At 56.9% G+C, this 18,275-nt stretch overlaps 1 protein-coding gene across 5 annotated transcripts; it reads left to right on the top strand.

Moving 5' to 3' along the window:
- The first annotated feature begins 400 nt into the window (after window positions 1-400).
- ASAP3 (ArfGAP with SH3 domain, ankyrin repeat and PH domain 3) lies at window positions 401-17,682 on the top strand. Of its 5 annotated transcripts, none has more exons than XM_056509277.1 (26): window positions 401-711; window positions 4,339-4,411; window positions 4,984-5,129; window positions 6,601-6,675; window positions 6,960-7,009; window positions 7,271-7,397; window positions 9,355-9,440; window positions 10,226-10,301; window positions 10,390-10,476; window positions 10,729-10,838; window positions 11,071-11,140; window positions 11,671-11,758; window positions 12,242-12,290; window positions 12,379-12,566; window positions 12,657-12,790; window positions 13,185-13,279; window positions 13,548-13,728; window positions 14,101-14,186; window positions 14,298-14,413; window positions 14,503-14,570; window positions 14,744-14,851; window positions 14,972-15,215; window positions 15,300-15,570; window positions 16,063-16,207; window positions 16,356-16,478; window positions 16,755-17,682. In XM_056509277.1, exons 1-26 carry the CDS (start codon window positions 589-591, stop codon window positions 16,827-16,829), a joined length of 2,994 nt encoding a protein of 997 aa, XP_056365252.1. In that variant the 5' UTR covers window positions 401-588; the 3' UTR covers window positions 16,830-17,682. The 5 variants fall into 5 exon arrangements, with proteins under 5 accessions (XP_056365252.1, XP_056365253.1, XP_056365254.1 ...); XM_056509281.1 differs by lacking the exon at window positions 401-711 and adding an exon at window positions 4,657-4,771 and having other exon boundaries at window positions 4,337-4,411; XM_056509282.1 differs by lacking the exon at window positions 401-711 and adding an exon at window positions 4,670-4,771 and having other exon boundaries at window positions 4,395-4,411.
- Window positions 17,683-18,275: the final 593 nt, after the last annotated feature.

Here is an 18,275-nt window from a genome sequence, read left to right as displayed (position 1 = left end):
TCCGGGCGGAGGTAGGTGCTGGGGTCCCTAGGAAAGGTGGGTGCCGGGTGCCGAGGCAAGGCTGGGGGTGCGGATCCACCCAGACCCCAGCGTTTCCTCTTCCTCCCGCCACAGCACCGGAGAACCCCGCACCCCTTACGTCACGGAATGCGGGTCATGGGAGCGGCTCTTGGGGATCACCGCGGCTCTTCACCTTTAACGTGCGGGCGGGCGGGGCCGCCGCGTGACGGCGGAGGGGCGGGAGCGGGCGGAGGGAGGGGCGGGGCGGCTCCCGGCGCGGGGCTCCGGGTGCGGGGCTCCCGGTGCGGGATTCCCGGTGCGGGGCGGGGTTCCAGGTGCGGGGTTCCCGGTGGGGGGCTCGGGGTGCGGGGTTCCCGGTGCGGGGCTCCCGGTGCGGGGTTCCCGCTGCGGAGCTCCCGGTGTGGGGCTCCCGGGGCGGGGTTGCCGGCGCGGGGTTCCCGGTGCGGGGCTCCTGGCGCGGGACGCTGAGCCGGGCTGAGCCGGCACCCCGGGGCGCTCCACCCCGAGGCCCTCCCGTCCCCCGCGCTCCCCCTGTCCCCGCCCGGTGCCCCTCGTGCCCCCCGCACCATGCCCGAGCAGCTCAGCCTGGCCGACTTCTTGGCCGTGACCAGCGAGGACCTGAGTTCCCCGGCCGCTGCCTTCGCCTCCAGGATGCAGAAGTGCCGGGGGGCCGTGGGGGCTCTGGAGGAGGTGAGCGGGGCCGGGGGGGTGGTCCGGGGGTCTGACTGCCCATCCCACCTGGGAACACCTCCGCACCAATAGGTGCTAGTCCCTTGATGCTTGCGCCGCCCTCGGGCTTCTCTTTTTTAGGGCCCACCCTTTCACCCCGAGATTACGCAGGTCATCCTAAACGTGTGCTTTGGGACCCTCGGGTGGTTGGGGGGGGCGGGGTTTGCATCTTCCGAGCAGCCCTAGCGTACTTTTATGGGGGGGCTAAGCCTGTAGAAATGAGCAAAGGCTTCTTTAAAGCTCCAGGTGCCCCCAGGACCAGGACATACCTGCCACCACTCTGAATAGGGCGGCCCATTTCTCTATTTCTACGGCCAGGGCATCCCCACCTGCCCCTCCTGGGGATCAAGGCATCCCTCCCCGGGGCCTGGGCGCCCTTTTTTCCCACCGGGACCAGCACACAACCCCTGTCCCGGAGCCCAGGACATGCCCCTAGAGAATCAGCCCCACATTTCTATCGGCTATGGAGGAGATAGTGCAGGACCCAGCTCTGATGGGATGCGGTGTTGCTGGGGGGTCTCTTCCTTGATCAAAGCCAGAAGAGTATTTTCAACCTCCCCCCAAAATCATCGGCAGCTTTTTTGGGAAGGGTGGAGGGGATGCCTTCATCCTCCTTCTCCCGCCTGGAATAAAGGCAGTATCCAGCTGATCCTGGCTTATGCCAACTCCTCTTAGCTACGGAATGACTTTGAAGGAGAGCCAGGGCTGACAGGGAGTGGGAGGCCCCAGGTGCCAGGACTACCAGGATACCTGTGGGCAGTGGGATGGATGTCCCAGGGCTGGAAGTCTGGGAAGACAATGTGTAGCATCCTGGTCCCCATCAGCGCATGCTGGTCACTGCCATGGATCCTCTTCCCAGTGGGGAAGGGGGAGGCAGCTCCAGCCAGTAGGCTATAAAGAGCAGCAGGGATTTTGTTTGGCTCCTTGGAGAGGCTGCAGTAAGGGATGCGGGGATGGGGGGAGACACGTGCCTCGGGAATAATAGGGGGTCTCTGGGGTTGGCTTGGTAAAGCTCCAGCAAGCATGAGAGGGAGCTGGGAATCGTAACTGCTGCCGTATGTACCATGGAGGGCAAGGGCTGAACCCCCCATGCCTCTGGAAGCTCTGGGGAAGGGGCCAAACCACTGCCAGAGCTTTGGCATCCCCCTGGAGAGACAGTCTGTGACCAAACCGAGCCATGGTCTTTCCCATCACCACACCACATACTGGCAGGTAGCTTGGTGAGCAGGAGGGAGCAAAGGATGCTGATCTTACTCCAGTGACTGCTGGGTGGGAAGTGATGGCTATATCCCACCAGGACCGTGGGACAGAGCGTGCACTCAAGACAGAAGCAGGTCTCAAATTGGGGGCAGAAGTGAACAGGGAGAGGACTGGAGATTGCTGGTGAACATTGAGGAGACATCCTGATGTTGGCTGGAGCTGCTTTGTGCCTCAGTTTACCTCCTGAGATTAAAGAGAGCTCTCCCCTCCCATGGGTTTGTGGGACTTCAGGATCCTTGGGGCTGCTGTGGAGACAGAATCTGAGGTCTCTGGAGTGGGCTTGGATGGTCGAATCCAGCCCTTGGTGGTTGGTGCTGCGTGCATGTCAGAAAGGACTGGGCACCTCTGGATTGGGGCAGGGTGAGTGGCAGAGGCTGCTGGCAGATGAGCTCGTAGCTCACCCTGTCCCCCAGGGCAATGCCACACACTGCTCCTGGCCTAGCAGCTTGGCACCCTGGCTCCGGCCCCCGTGGCAACTCCTTCGCCGGGTAGCACGAGCTGGCAGCAGTGGGGGAGGCAGAAGAATGGCTTCATTGAGCATTCTGCCTGAGGAGCTGCCAGCCCAGATCGCTGTGCTGCAGGTGTGCATTCATCACTCTACCATCCTGTGGGGAATTCCTCCTGCTGCTGTCCCTGTTGTGCCCATGTCCTCAGCTGCCCTTGGTCTGGGCCTAGGGGATGATGGGTGCCATCAGGGGCTCTGGACATCTCTGCCTCTCCACTTCTGAGTAGCCAAGGACTGTGTTCCCGGCAGCCAGCCTGGGACATCGAGGGTGCCAGTGCTGCTGCTACAGTGATTCCCTCTGCCTTTACCACCCAGATACTTGTCTCTGCCTGCCCTGTGCCCACTGGTTGAACTCATGGACCCCTTCCTAAAAGCCCTTGTGTCCTTCCCTGGCTCATCCCTGTACCAGCCCTGCATTCTGCATCCTGCAGCTGTGATCTGGCACCAGGATGAGCTGCTCTGTCCTGGACACTTGAAGGACCATCTTTCCACACTTGCCCAGTGATGCTTCCAAAGCATCTCATGCTACCTCAGTTTCCCCTTCCTAAGACTCTGCCAGGTTTGCAAGCCTGGAGCATCCAGCCCTGGCTTACCCCAGACACAGGGAGTATCTCTGCTCTTGCGAGCTTGGTGCACCTGGATTTGACACAGAGAAGGGCCATGGGGGGCTTTGGTTCTCCCCAACATTCTTCCTGCTGTAGATATATTGCAAGGCTCCCCTAAGCAGGGATTTTAGCTCCCACCTCAGCCCCAGTCCACTCTCAGCCAGTTCATCCTGGCAGGATCCCATCTGACAAAGAGAGCAGCGCTGAAGCTAGGCTGACCCTGCTGTTAGGAAATCAGCCTTGACATCAGCCTGAAAACCTTCGACAGAACTCAAGTAGAGAGAGAAAGCCTCTTTATTGTAATTCCTCTGAGGTTTCATCCCTGCCCTTTCTGCTGTTCACGCCCTCTAAATATTTCCAGCCTGTTATCATGGCTCTGGTACCTGCAGCCAAGCCGCCCTTAACCCTTTCCTGATGCTGAGGCCAGTGTGTGCTCAGATGATTGGGCTGGCAGCACCACAGCCCCTTGCCCTCGGGTGGGGATGAGTTTGTCATAGTGCATGGGTGGGATTGAATTTGTTGTGGTGCTTGGGGGACAAATCAGAGCTGTACAGATAGGAAGAGATGGGGGTGATGGGGAGAGCTCCAAACCAGAGCAGGATCTGACAGATGGGTCTGTGGGGAGATTCGTGGTTCTGGGGACCATGGGCGAGACCCGGCATGTGCTGGGCTTTGGAAAGCCACACTCCTCGTTGTGGTTTAGCGCACATCTGGCACAGGGTTTATGGGATTTAGATCCCCGTCAGCAGGAGGTGGGTCCTGTATTTGGCTCTGTGGGGAGCTGAGCACCCTCACACATCTCGCCTGGTCCTGAGCCGTGGGGATGGGCTGATGTGCTTACATGATGCTTCAGCCCCTCCTTGGCTGAATGTCCCTGCAAGAGCCAGCAGGGCATTTTCTGTGGTTAATAGAAGCTGGTGGGATCCAAAGAGCCTCTCACTTCCTCCTACTTGCTCAAACCATCCTCTCTGGGGCCAGCCAAAGCTCTGCCTGGCAGCAAAGATATTGGGACCACAGCCCTGGCAGGGGACCGGCTGGGTGCTGTGGTTCTAGCATCCCCAGGATGCCTCCAGCTCCTTTCCCAGCCTTGGGAGCTTGGATCCCACCCCACACATCTGCACAGCAGAGCTGCAGCCTTTCTAGAGGCCAGCTGGGCTGGGGGAGTGGCAGCGTGCTTGGCTAATGAGCTCCATTTGTTTTCTGTCTTTGCTGTTGCAGAACCTGGATGGGGACCAAGCTGTGCTCCAGAGGATCAGGAAATATGTGAAAGCCATTCACATCTCCGGGCTCGGTGAGTTAGGCTTTGGGAGATGATGGGCATTCCCAGAGCGTGGCGCTGGGGGCATGTGACAGTCCCATCCTCTACCAGCAATGGTCACTCCAGGCAGCCATGGGTGCTGCTGAGCCTGGGGCTATTTGCTGCTTGGATGCTGCCAGCCTGCCAGTCTGGCAACATGCTAAGGTGCCAAAAATTATCTTAAAACTATAGAAAGAGAGAAATGGAGAGCCTTAGGAAGGTTGTTTTGGTTATTCCAGTGCTATCTTGCAGCAGGATCAGACCACCTATGCTACAGAGGTGGGTAACAGCTCCAAAAAAAGTACGTGGGGAAGGTGGATACTGGCTGCTGGTGGAACCTCAAGATGTGATCTGGTAATGTGTTGATATGCCAAATATCAAATATATCTGAAATATATATAAAAAAGAAAATTGAGAACCTTAGGGAGGTTGTTTTGGGGCACTGCTGCTGTCCTGCAGGATCAGCCCAGCTCTGTTACAAGGGAATGGAGAGATGGTGGGACCTCATGCTGTGACCATGGTGGGCCAGGTGCTGCAGGGTCCCTCTCTGGTGTCTCCCCAAACAGCCCATGTGGAGAATGAGGAACAGTACAGCGAGGCCCTGGAGAATTTTGGCAACAACCACCTCTCCCAGAACAACCATGAGCTCTCCACCGGCTTCCTCAACCTCGCAGTCTTCACCCGCGAGGTCACTGCACTCTTCAAGAACCTGGTAAGCTGTCCCAAATCCACCTGGATTTGGAATCCCCCACCAGTCAGTGCAGCTCCCCTCCTTCCAGTTCAGCTGTCGTCCATCACATACAGGAATATTTACCTCCCACCTTGGGCTCAGGGACACATTCCCAGAGCTCTCAGAGCATCTGATACCCCGTCACTGGATTTGTAACTCACTCCCCTGGGGCCATTGACACTGGGATCTGATGGGAAGCTGGGGCTGCTATTTTAATTTTTTCTCTTTTTTTTTGCTTTCTGTTTTTTTCTCACATCAATTGCATCTCTGATCTTGCTTGCCAAGAGTAAATCAAAGCCATGCTGGGCTGCACAGTGGGGCCATGGGGAGCAGGCAGAGGCGGCTGTGAGCCGAGCCAGGAATGGCTCCATGGAAAACTCAGCTCCTGAATGGAGCTGGGTTCAGCAGCAAATCTCTGGGGGGTCCCATGTGGTCCCCTCTCTGTTCACTTTTAAATCCCCCTCTCCAAAGGGCGTTTTTGGCCCCTGGCTCTGCTTAAGGAGGGAATTGATTTCTGCTGCCCTTCCCCCAGCAAGAATCTCAGATTTTTGGCATCTTCCTCTCCCAGTTACCCCAATCTGGGCCTCCCCGCTCCTCCCCTTCCCCATCCTGGCTGTCACAGTCTGCTGGATTCCTGTGCTCCAGTAGGGCTCTGCAGAACTGTCCCGATGGAGGAGTTTGACCAGTTCTGAGGGTTCCCACCTCCTGCCCCACATGCTGCTGAGTGAGGTTTCTGTGCCAAGACCCTCAACTGGATCCAAAAAGCTGTGTTTGCCCTCCTAGTGTCTCCCTGGAGCTCCCCTGTTACCCCTGGTTTGGGGATGGTCCTGTGCCCTGGGGCTGGGTTTCTCCCCAGGTGCTGCAAAGGACCAAAACCCTTTAAAAGAAATCTGGGTGCAGTGGGGAAGTCCCATATGGGTGCTGGAGCTGCTGTCATAGCTGTAAAATGGGGTGCTGCTCTCTGGGCTGCATGAGGGGTGCCAGGATGGCAGGGGGCTTCCCTGTCCCCACCCTGGACCCCTGCCCAGCACTGGGGACAGTGGTGGCTGCACTGCTGTCCTCAGACCTCAGTAAAGAGAGATATTTTGGGAAGCCCCTTGGACATGGGTGATCTCTTTGTATCACAGGACCATGGAGGGGCTGGTCATGGTGCTGGGGACAGGAATGGGAACAGAGATGAGGTGTTGATGGGGGAAGACAGCTTTGTTTTTGGCAGCTGTGGTGCTGGTGTGGTTTGTGGGAAGGGCCACATTCATCAGAAATATTGCAGCCAGCTCCAACAAGCCCCAGCGTGCCCTCTGCCAAGATCCTGGATTCAGCCCCACTTCCAGCCTCTTTTAACCCTTCCTGGGGCAGTGATGGTGCTGGGAGGAGGTCCCTGGCACTGAGAAGGACCCAGGGCTCCAGCTCCCTGACTTCCCCCACCATGGGACCCTGTCTCTACCTTCTGCAGGTGCAGAACCTGAATAACATTGTGTCCTTCCCCATGGACAGCCTGCTGAAGGGGCAGCTGAAGGATGGCCGCCTGGTGAGTCCTGTCCCCAGGGCCGCTCATTTGGGGACATTCTGCAGCGAGAGCCATGGCATGGATTCAGCTCATGTCTGTGGCCAGGGGGAGGAGGGAACCAGTGCCAGGGGCTGGAAGAAAGCAGTGAGGGTTGGGAGTAACAGAAGTGAGGGGTGAAGAGCTGGTAGGGACATCCCTTACCCTCAAGGGGTGCAGCAATGCAGAGCAAAGCTCTCAGTCTCTTTAGTGCCACCGGCTCTTTGGCTTTCTCTGACAGCTGCCACCCCCTCTTTCCTTTGCCACAGGATTCCAAGAAGCAGATTGAAAAGGCCTGGAAGGATTATGAGACCAAAGTGTAAGCAACACGCTGCCTCTGGCAAAATCTACCTAATCCCAGTCTGCACAAAGGTGTATTGTCCCCGGGCTGGAGCCAGGCACCGATAGAGCCAGTTTGTCATGGGGAGGGTTCTGGTCCAGCTTCTCCCAAAGGGAAAAAGGAGAGAGGCTGGAGAGGGCTTGGAGATGCTTCTCCTGACGCCGTCCCCAGTGTCACCTCCCGCATGGGACACCCCTTGGAGCAGGGATGTCCCCAAGCCGCTCCCATCCCATTGCACAGGGGGAAGATGGAGAAGGAGAAGGAGCGAGCCCGCTTGGCTGGGGCCACCCAGGCTGAGCCAGCAGCAGCCGAGGTGGCCGAGGACGTGCAGAGGGAGCGGCGGCTCCTGCAGCTCCACATGTGCGAGGTGGGGCTGTGCTGGGGGCCTGAGGACTGTTCCCCTCCAGGAACTGAGTCCCAGGGGGGCACAGGGGACTGCTCTGCTGGAAGCTGTGTAGGGACATTGGAGCCTGTCCCAGGATCCAACACCAAAGCAGCCCCACCTGTGTGCTGTGGGGCTTGTCATCCCCATCCCACTCGGCCCCTGCACAGTCCCAGCTCAGGAATCCTCTCCCCATATTGAGGTCCCTGTGGGATGCAGCTCCAGATGGCACCCATGGTGCCCCACAAGGGTGGCCATGTACCCCCAGGCCCAGTCCTACCCTTCCTTAGGTGGCATTTGGTAAAAAGTGAGCTTTTTGGCTAACATCCATGAGGTTGGCTTTGTGGTTTTTGCCTATCCTCAAAACTGCTCCTGGCTTTGGTGAGAGGGTCACAAGTCACCCCAGATCCTTGGTGGTACTAGGTTCTTGCAGTCCATGCTCAGGAGATGAGGTTGGAATAAGTGAAGGATGGAGACTCAATTTTAAAGCCCTGCAGCAAGGAGGAGCCCAGGTGTCTTGGCTTCAGGCACTCAGCAGCCCCATAAACCTCGAGGATGGCAGAACAGAGAACAAGTCTGCAGTGGGTTGTCCCAGACATCTCCCATGTTCCCAAGGGCCAAATCTGGTTGCCACCCCATGCCTGCCCAGCAAAGAACAGGGGTTGTGGGGAGGAGGCTGTGGAGCTGGGACCCAGCCAGATGAGTCAATCCCTTGAATAACTCCACTGTGGGATAAATACCAGCACATGGAGAGGTGGGAGCTGAAGCAGAACATGTGCACCCATGTTTCTGCAGGCACGAGAGCTGCTGCTGATCCTGGAAATGGGAGGGCAGTGCTTCTGGGGGCTGGGGACCATGTGATGTATATGGGTTTATAGAAAAGTGGGTTTTGCTACTTCCTGGGCTGGGAACAGGGTCCTCATGGGGTGGTTTTGTCTCCCCATCTCACACTCTCAGGGCTGTGGAAGCAGTTGGACATGGGCCCAGGGGGTCTGGGAGCATCCCTTTGCTCATGGGTCCCAGCCAGTGCTGCCTGAGACACCCTACTACCACTGAGGGACATCCCATGGGCAGGGACATCCCATGGGAGCCAAGCACCTGTGACCTTTTCTAGGTGGGACATGGTTCAGGGGTATAGTCTTGCTCCCTGACATTGACTTGGCATCTCCAGGTTGCATTGGAACAAGAACTGTCCCCAGTCCAATGACCCCTCAGGGTGTCCAGAGTGCCTGGGGCATGGGGAGACTCCATTCCAGGAGCTCTGTCCCACCCTGGAAATCCTTCAGAGCTCAGGGCTGCCTCCCCCTCCCCTCGCTCTCAAAACCATTCTAGCAGTTGGAGAGGAGCTTGAAGGGGGAAAATCTCTTCCCCTCCTTATTTTGCTTAGGGTGAGCAAAACTCTGTGTCTTTCCTTCCCTGCCTGCAGCTGAAGGATGTGTTTGGTGCATAAAGCTGTAATTCCTCGTCCCATGGGGCACCTCAGCAGACCTCCAGCGCTGGTGTGCTGCAGGTGCTCGCTTCTTGGAATCTGATATTTTGGGAATAAAAGGGCCATGTCTTAAAAAACATTTGGCCTTTTTTGTTGTGTTGTTTTTTGGGTTTTTTTCCCTTCACAAGCTGTCTTGAGTTATTTATTAACTCCAGAAGTAATGAGCAGTGGGAGAAGCATGCTTGGCTGGAAACCCTGGAGGCCTGCCTCAGTCCTTGAACTTTCCATGTCTTGGAGGACTTCCAGAGCCAGGTTTTTTGAGGGTGGTCCCCAGCGAGCTGACTTCAAATCCAAAATCATGACTTGACTTCTTGAAACCCAGCCAGTGTTTTAACCTTCCTCCCTGTGCTGGGAAGGGAATCAAGGGCTGGGCAGGCTCTTGCTCTTTCCTCTGGGATATTTTCAGCTGGTCCTTGTCTCTGTCAGCTAACCAGGTGTCTTCTCCCCCTCCAGTACCTGTTAAAAGCCAGCGAGTCTCAGATGAAGCAGGGACCAGATTTCCTGCAGAGCCTCATCAAGTTTTTCCACGCTCAGCACAAGTAGGTGCCACCTGGGTCAAGATGGTTCATCTCTGGGGCTGGTTGTCACCTTTGGGTGGTCCCACAATGGTCTAGGGTCTTCTACTCTCATCCCAGACCTATAAAACTCTTGGTGGAGATACTAGGCAGTGGCCATCACCCTTCAGTTTTCTCTGGGGAGCTGAAATGTGCTTTGTTGTCTTGAGGAGCTGTAAACGTGTCCATGAGGCTGCAGGAGGGGCATTGGCTTGAGATATATCTGATGATTTGGTTTCTGGATAGATTTCCAGTGATGAGCTCAGCTGAGCAGCTCTGGTATTAGCCATGGGGCTTGTAATGAGGATGTTTGGAGTGAGGATCAACATCCTCTTGCCTTTCCTGTAGCTCTGTGAGGCTGGAATGGCAGTCTGTGGGAGTCACCATCTCCTCCAGCTCTCAAGCAGGGAAACTGAGGCAGATGGAGACAGTCACTGTGGTTAAAAACTGTGGTTAATGTCTTTGATTGGGACTGTGACCCAAGGACCCTCAGCATATGGCTTTTGGCAGCACTGCTCCCCTGTGAGTTGAGCTGGGATTAAACAAGAGGCCAATCCTGCATCCCAAACACCCCAAATATGTGGGGTATCCAAACTCCATGGGCTGGGCTTGGCCTTTGCTGGAGTCTCTCCAGATCCAGAGAGCCACAAAGCAAGCACAGCTTTTCAGGGAGGGGATTGCCATGATCTCCTGCCACATTTTCTCTAAAAACTCTCTTTTTACCTCCATCTTCCCCATCTGCATCTTAATCACCCTCAACAAACACCCAGTTTCTTCCAAGACGGCTGGAAGGCTGCCCAGAACCTCTCCCCCTTCGTTGAGAAGCTCGCGCTGTCCCTGCACACGGTAAGGCCCTGCTGCTGCCACCCAGCACCCCTCGTGTGTCCCAGGGTGCCCCCGAGAGCCCTGAGTGAGGGCAGCCGCCCCTGTTCAGCTCCGGCAGGCGCAGGAGGAGCAGCTGAAGCAGCTGGCACAGACCCGCGATGCCCTGCGCAGTGTCCTGCAGCTGGACAGCCGCGAGGTGAGAGCCAGGCTGGGCAGGGCAGGGCTCAGAGGGGCTGCGGGAGGGGCTGGGCGGCCAAGGTTTGGTTTGGTGATGGGGAGCAGAAGGGAGAAGGGAGCTGGGTTAACCCTCCAGGGATGCTGGAAGGGCCTGGGGCTGTCTGGCACCCTGCTGGACACACTGCACCCCGTAAGGACAAGGTCGCTTGGGGCAGCAACAGCCTCTGTGCCTCTCACTTTGCTTTGTAATTGGTTTTTTTTTTTTTTTCAGGAAAACTTGGGCAGGAAGAACTCTGGCAGTGGCTACAGTATCCACCAGCACCAAGGCAACAAGCAGTACGGGATGGAGAAGTCAGGATTCCTGTACAAGAAGAGCGATGGGTGAGGATCAGTGTTATCCCGGAAAGCTCGTGACTTCATCCCAATGTTGTCAATGCTTGTGGGAGGCCCCAGAGCTGGAATCCAGCTCACAGGACATTTAGCACTCTATGACTTGGAGAAAGCACAACCCCATGTCTCAAACAGCATCAGGCCTCTGCTGTGACTGCATTGGGCTGTGGGCATGGGTGATGGCAGCTGTGTAATCCTCACTCCTCCTCTTTCTCCTTCTCAGGATCCGCAAAGTGTGGCAGAAGAGGAAGTGCGGTGTGAAGTACGGCTGCCTGACCATCTCCCACAGCACGGTGGGGAGCGTGGGGGCTGCAGCCCTGACCCTTCTTTGTGTGCACTTTGAGGCTTGGTGTCCACTGGATTTCAGGTTTAGTTTTGCCCAAACTGGTCACAAATCTGCCTGGCTTAAAATTCAATATGAATGGGACTGGAGGATCCAAAGGTGGTCCCCCATATCTACCAGGGGTCCAAAGGTGGCTCCCCGTGTCTGACAGGGGTCCATGGGAGAAGAGGATGGGGCAGAGATGGAGATGAGGGTCCAGACAAGCCCAAAGGGGATGGGGCTGGTTGGGAGGGAAGGGCTGCCCCCTGGCCTTAGAGGCTGGAAACTACAGGAGGAACAGAAGAACATCTTGGAGCCGTGTTCTCTTGCAAAGGGTCCCTGTTCTTCTAAAGTGGGTCAGACAGAGCCTGATTTGCATGGTTGTCCCAAGAGAAGCCATCTGTGCTGGTGGTTGAACCACCACAGCTGCCACTGGCGATGATGATGCCCATCCCACCCCTTCCTGGTACCTTAACCCACCTTGGTCCTCTCACCCTGCAGATAAACCGTCCTCCTGTGAAGCTGAACCTCCTCACCTGCCAGGTGCGGCCCCATACCGAGGAGAAGAAATGCTTTGACCTGGTGACACGTGAGTGCCTGGGATGAGGTGTTTGACCTGAAGGTGGAGGCTGTAGTAGGACCTCTCCCTTTTTGGAGTGGTTTTCTCTCTGAAATACCTTAGCACCCTCTTTAAATACTTTTAATCTGACTCTAGGTGTCTTCCTGGCTGTCTTTAGAGATGAAGGACTGATCTCTCCAAGGAGATCTAGAAAGCTGAGACAAAAAGAGGTTGTGACAGGGCTCAGGTGATGGAAGAGTGATGTGAAGTGATTTAATTTGTAATTAATTTGTAATTTCAAGAGATTTCAGCTGATTCCTGCTGACCTGGGCATTGCTAGACCATAGAATCCTAGCATGGTTTAGGCTGCCAGCAACTTTAGAGACTGTCTTGTTCCGCTCCCACACCATGGGCAGGGACACCTTCCACTAGACCAGATTGCTCCAGGCCCTGTCAGGATGGAGACACAGTTTCTCTTCTTTCACTTTCTCCCCTCTCTCCCCATCCTTGCAGACAACAGGACCTATCACTTCCAAGCGGAGGATGAGCAGGAGTGTGTTGTGTAAGTGCCACAGCCCATCCCTCCTGCTTGACATGCCAGACCCTGCTCTGCCTTCCCCATCCTCCTCTTCCTCCTCCCTGCTGCCCAGGTGGGTCTCGGTGCTGCAGAACAGCAAGGACGAAGCCCTGAGCAATGCCTTCAAGGGGGATGGGGGCGGTGGCGGGCTGGCGGCTGGCGCCGGGCCAGATGGCGGTGTGCAGGAGCTCACCAGGCTGGTGATCAGCGAGGTGAAGAACATGCCAGGAAACAAGCAGTGCTGTGACTGCGGTGCCCCAGGTATGGCAGGGCCTGGGGTGTCCCCTCACACTGGGTGTGAGTCAGCTCTCCTGGGGGTCACAGCATCTTTGGGGGCCGCTTCTGCTGCAGATCCCACGTGGCTCTCTACCAACCTCGGCATCCTGACGTGCATCGAGTGCTCTGGTATCCATCGGGAGCTGGGTGTGCATTATTCCCGCATCCAGTCCCTGACTCTGGATGTTCTCAGCACCTCTGAGCTGCTGGTAAGCTGCTCCCTGAGCCCAGAGGTCTCCTGGCTCCTGGGAACCATCTTTTCTGTCTCCCAGACCTCCTGTGATGCATGGTTCATTCCTTCTACCCCACCCCATCTGTCCCCAGTTTTGTAAACTTGCCTCCGTCTCCCCAGAGCGGTGGTCTGGACAAGGGGGGGTCTGCAACGCCATTTGCTGCATGGGGGCTGCTGGCAGCTCCCCAGGATTTTCTCTCTCCCAAAACAGATTTCCATTGGCATAAGAAAGCATCATCCTGGCAGAGATGCTGCTCTGTGAAAGCCCTGGGTGGATCCAGTGGATTCCTTCCTTCTGGGATGGGATCTGGCTGGAGCAGGGTGAGTGTGGCCAGGAGGGCTCATGCCCCTCTGCTCTCCTCTCTCCCTAGCTGGCTGTTAGCATTGGGAACGCTCGCTTCAATGAGATCATGGAGGCCACGCTACCCACACGGGACTGTCCCAAGCCCTCGGCCAGCAGTGATATGTGAGTCGGGAGCTTGGGTGTGCAGGGAAGAAGAGGAGGAGGAGGAATAGGAGTGCATGGTGTGTGCCCTGTTCTTGTCCCCATGCTGCCACTGCCCATCAGCTCTAAGACAGCCCTGGGGTGAGGCATCCTGGTGTCACTGCTGGATTGTGGTGGGGATCTGCACCTCTTTGGAGGTTTAGCCTTGATCCTGAGGCTTCAGGAGGAGACAGGAGCACAGGGCTTCAGGCCCTGGCTCCATGCCCACTCAAGCCCCCCATTTTGGCAGGGCTGCACGCAAGGAATACATCATGGCCAAGTACATGGAGCGACGCTACGTGCACAGGAGCAGCCAGGACAATCCCCATGGCCTCTGGGAAGCCATTCGAGACCGTGACCTCCTGGCTCTGCTCAAGGCCTTTGTCGAGGGGCATGACCTGACCAAACCCCTGGCCAGCCCTGATGGTCAGGTGAGGCTTGCACCTGACAGGGAGTGGATTTTCCCTCTCTGGGTGTCGGTGCCTGGGGTTGTCCTGGGCTTTAGGCAGGGATGTGCTGCTGGGAAGATGAGCATCCTCAGTCCAGCCTTCTTCTCTCCTACATGTAGGAGATGAAGCATTGTTCAGGCCACTCCTCTCCCTTCCATATCTTGGGAGATGAAGCATCCTTGGGTTCAGCTGTACTTTCCCTTCTTTCTTGGAGGAGATGAGCATACATGTGTACAGCACTCCTTTTCATTCGGGGGGGAAGATGAGCATTCTTGGATGCAGTACTTCTTTTCCCTTTTTCCTGAGGAAAGATGAGCATTCTCAGGGTCATCTCTCCCTCCCACCTCTTGGCAGGATGCAGGTGAGTTGCCGCTGCACGTGGCCGTGCGCCATGCCGACAGATCATCCCTTCCCTTGGTGGACTTCATCATCCAGAATGGGTGCGGCCCCAAGTGCCCCCAGTGTTCCCTGCCTGTCTCCCTCATGGGAGGAACGTACAGGATGCTTGTGTATTCTCAAGCCTTGACTTTCCTACTGCTGGCCCTGCACAGGGGAACACTGGACCGGGTGACACAGGATGGAAATACGGCCTTGCACTATGGTGCACTCTACAACCAGCCCAACTGCCTCAAGCTGCTTCTGAAAGGCAAAGCCACCTTCACCACAGGTATGAGGTTGGGATGGGGGTTTTGGGGCTTTTTGGTAGGAGTGGTAAGGCTGCATCTTGGATTTGTCCCCATTTTGTCCCTTGGGCAGTGAACGCAGCGGGCGAGACAGCTCTGGATGTGGCGAGGAGGCTGAAGTACAGCGAGTGTGAGGAGCTGGTAGGTGGGATGGAGGAATGGGGGAGAAGTGCAGAGTAAGGGAGAGGGGACCAAATGCCTGAGGATGGCTTGCATGAAGGTGGGGGGCTTCTGGGACATGTCCCTCCAGTGCTGAGACCCCTGTGGGCTGCCCCATCCTGAGATCCCCCTGACCTGCCCCATCCCTCTGGCAGCTGGAGCAGGCGCAGGCAGGGAAGCTCTCCCTGCAAATCCATGTGGACTATGACTGGGAGCCCCCATCAGAGTTCCCCTATGACAGTGAGGATGAGCTGGAGGAGAAGGTACCTGTGGGATGGTGTTGGGGGGCCTCCACATCCCCAGTGAGGGAACTGGGGGAGTGCAGACCCTTTTGAAGGGCTGGCGGCAATGGAACATGCCTGGAGCTGTGCATGTAACTCCAGGTGGGCCCCCTCCAGCGCTCCTTCAACGGTACATCAGCACTGGCTGCCAGCCCGCTGCCCACCTGCCCCCAGAGCCCCTGGAGCTGCGTGGGGATGGACATCACCAACAAGACCTACGAGAGCATCCTGGTGCCCTTGCGCCCTGCGCCCCACCGGGCCCACAGTGAGGAGATGCCCCCACCGCTGCCCCTCAAAAACCCCACGCGGGGCAGCTCTCGCCCCAAAGCCAGCCTCAGCCCCAGCGGTGAGTCAGAGTGCGGAGTCACGGTGGGGCTGTGCCTTCCCCCAGAGACCACAGTTATTGTCCCCGTTGTGTGTGTTCCCCCAGAGCGCCCTGAACTGCCCCGGCAGGCATCGGAGCCCCACTGCCCTCCGGCGGAGGTGCTGGCAGCGCGCAGCCTGCCCTGTGCCAGCAGCATGGCCGCCCCGGATGGCAGCCCCAGCAGCCGCAGCCCCAGCGAGAGCCAGCGGGCACCATACTGGGAAACGCGCTCCGAGCCCGAGCCCAGCAGCAGCCGGCGCGGGCCGGAGCTGAGCCCCCCACCCACACAGCCCCTGCCCGGCGCCACGGCCCCCGACATCCCCCCTGTCAAGTTTGGGTAGGGACCCTGCTCCAGGCGGGGCTTGCACTTGGTGTTGGGGGATCATTGCGTGGTGCTGGTGGGTGAGCTTCAACCTCTGCCACCCCCATGGGCATGGAGAATCGCTGTGAAGCAAAGGGGTCCCCCTCCTCTGGGGGCCAGAGAAGCTGGTGGTGATCCTGGGATGCAGGAGGAGACAAGGGCAGCTGTGGGGATGCTGGGTTGTCCTTGGGGACAATGACTCAGATTATTTGGGAGAACACCATGACCCTCTCTTGCAAGTTATCATATGTATTTTTTCTCTCTTTTGGGAAAATGTGATGGGATGGGCTCATTTGAGGGAGTTTGGGTGCTGGGCACCCTTTCCATCAGCATCCAGGGTGCTGTGGGTGAGATTCAGGTCCCATGGGGGAAGCACTGACCCCCTTGAGACCTCACAGGAAGGAAAACAGAGAGGGGGAAGGCAACAGAATGGGGGAGAGAGTGACACTGTTCTGCTGTCACCCACAGCTCAGAGAGCACCCGCTCGTACCGGCGCATCAGTGCCACGGTGGGCAGAATGGGGGTGGCTGGGTCCCCCCAGAGCCCTGGTGGCCCCGAGGACCCCCCTCTCAGCAAGGTGCCCCCTGTGCCCATGCCCAGGAGATTTGCTCCGGTAGGTGCAAATCCTCCTCTCTTCATTCCCAAGCATCCCCACTCCTCTTATCCTGGAGTGGCAGATGGAGTGGCAGGGGGTCATATCCCTGTCGCTGCCTTTTGGATGGCCTCGGGGCGGTCTGTCACTCCTTTTCATTCCATTTCAGGCCAAGGGGAGGCAGAAGCGGGTAAAGGCAGTGGCTGACTGCAAGGGGGACAAGGCGCGAGAGCTGACCTTCTCCAAGGGGGAGGTCATTGTGGTGACACGCGAGGAGGATGAGCAGATCTGGGTGAGTCACTGTGGCACTGACAGGTGTTGGGATCCAAATCCTGGTCCTTTTCCCCCTCCAGTTCTCTTCTGGAGGAGGCTGGGTTTTTCAGGAAGGGCATGGATGGCAGACTCCTGCCCCATGTGTGCATGGAGAAGCTCTGGGAGTGCTGCACTGATGTGTCACCAAAGCTACGCCTCTCTAAATTCCTGTTGGAATTTAGCAGATGAGAGGTTTTGGGCCTGATATCTCGAGATAAGACTTGCACTCCTCTGAACCCTCTTTCTGCACCCCCAGGTTGGCTTCATCGAGGGTGATGGCTCCCGCACCGGAGTCTTCCCTGCCAGCTTCGTTCACCTCTTGCAAGACTGACTGTGTGCTGGTGGCCCACTTGTCACTGTCTTATTGGCTGGGACTAGAGGCAGCTCCCTGCTGGGGGCTTGGTAGAACCAGGCCACAAGGGACGTGTGCCCAGGATCCTGGCATGAGACCAAGGGGGCCCAAAGCCCCACTGCATTGGGAAAGGCGTCCGTGGGTGGTGGTTGTGGGGAGCTGAGGAGCAGAGAATGGATATGCTCACTGTGCTGCTGGGCTGAGATTTCTGTGCCGGCCCCTGCTCTTCCGTCCTTCCTGTGGCCTCTGCCCATCCCTTGGGTTTTCTTTTTCCTTCTCTGCAAGGAATAGGGGATGGGGGAGCTGTATTTGGTGTCTCCCACCCTCTGCCAGATAGTCATGAAGCCTCCTCCTTATCCTGGGGGCAGCCATGCACTGCCAGCCTCTTTCTGTACCCCAACTGTGAATGGGATGGGCAAGAAAAAGAAGAGGGTTTTTTTGTGTCCATCCCCCACCCCATGTTCTGACAGCTGCCTGGACTGGCAGAGTTTGGGAATGCTTCAAAGGTTCTCCAAAACTGGAAGTGAAATGCCTTTCCCTTCTTTGGAGGTCAGGGGATGTTTCAGGTGGTACCACAGAGCCCCTGTCCCATGTCTCTCATACAGGGTGGGTGCTGGATCACCACCCCTTCCCTGGGGAGGGCTCTCAGAGGGGGCTTTGCAGATTTTGCTAGGACCAGAATACCCCTGTACCAGTGTCCCTTGGGATCCACCTACCTCCATAGCCCCTCGCTTTAACCTTCTCACTTCTGTGTCAAATGCTTAATCTCAAAAAATATTTTAAAAAATGTTTTCTGTCTCTGATTTCTAATAAACCATAATTTTTTTTAAGCATTTGGGAGTGTGTTGATGGTACAATCCCTGCCCTGGCAGTCCCCAGCATGGTGATGCTGCTAATGTGTCCCCAAAGCTCCCAGTCACTGACATCTGTGAGCACCATTGTGGGTAGGGCTGGGCTGGGACATGGGCACCTTCTCTGGGATGGATGCTGGGATGAGTGCTGGAGCAGGGAAAAGCAAGGATGGCAAGGTTGTCACCTACATCCCCCAATAGCCTGTGCCCCATCCAGCCAGGCCTGAGGGGCTTGTGGCTCCCATCCCAGACTGGCACAGCAGCAGCTGGCAGGGCTCTGCTGCACTTCAAAGACTGCAGGACATGTCATCACACAATCATGGAATGTTGGAAGGGGTCTTCAAGATCATTCCTTCCATCCCCTGACATAGGGGGGACACCTTCCACTAGACCAGGTTGCACCAAGCCTGTCCAGCCTGACCTTGGACATTTCCAGGGATTCTCAGTACCGAAATACTCCAATACGTGGAATACTGCAGTATAAGAACTATTCCTATATACTGGAATTCCACTTATATCCAAACATTCCAGTATAAAGATTATTCCCCTAGCACACAGCAGTGTACCTGTGACT

This window comes from Oenanthe melanoleuca, chromosome 23, assembly GCF_029582105.1.
Source record: "Oenanthe melanoleuca isolate GR-GAL-2019-014 chromosome 23, OMel1.0, whole genome shotgun sequence".
Taxonomy (NCBI): domain Eukaryota; kingdom Metazoa; phylum Chordata; class Aves; order Passeriformes; family Muscicapidae; genus Oenanthe; species Oenanthe melanoleuca.
The sequence above is the reverse complement of the archived record's forward strand: the minus strand, read 5'-3'. Positions and strand labels throughout refer to the sequence as shown.

Excerpts from the sequence above, each read along its gene's own strand:
- ASAP3 (XM_056509277.1), top strand. The coding sequence starts at position 589 with ATGCCCGAGCAGCTCAGCCTGGCCGACTTCTTGGCCGTGACCAGCGAG. Across the intron at positions 14,571-14,743 it reads ACAGCGAGTGTGAGGAGCTG|CTGGAGCAGGCGCAGGCAGG; the intron begins GTAGGTGGGATG and ends TCCCTCTGGCAG. Across the intron at positions 16,479-16,754 it reads AGGAGGATGAGCAGATCTGG|GTTGGCTTCATCGAGGGTGA; the intron begins GTGAGTCACTGT and ends CTGCACCCCCAG.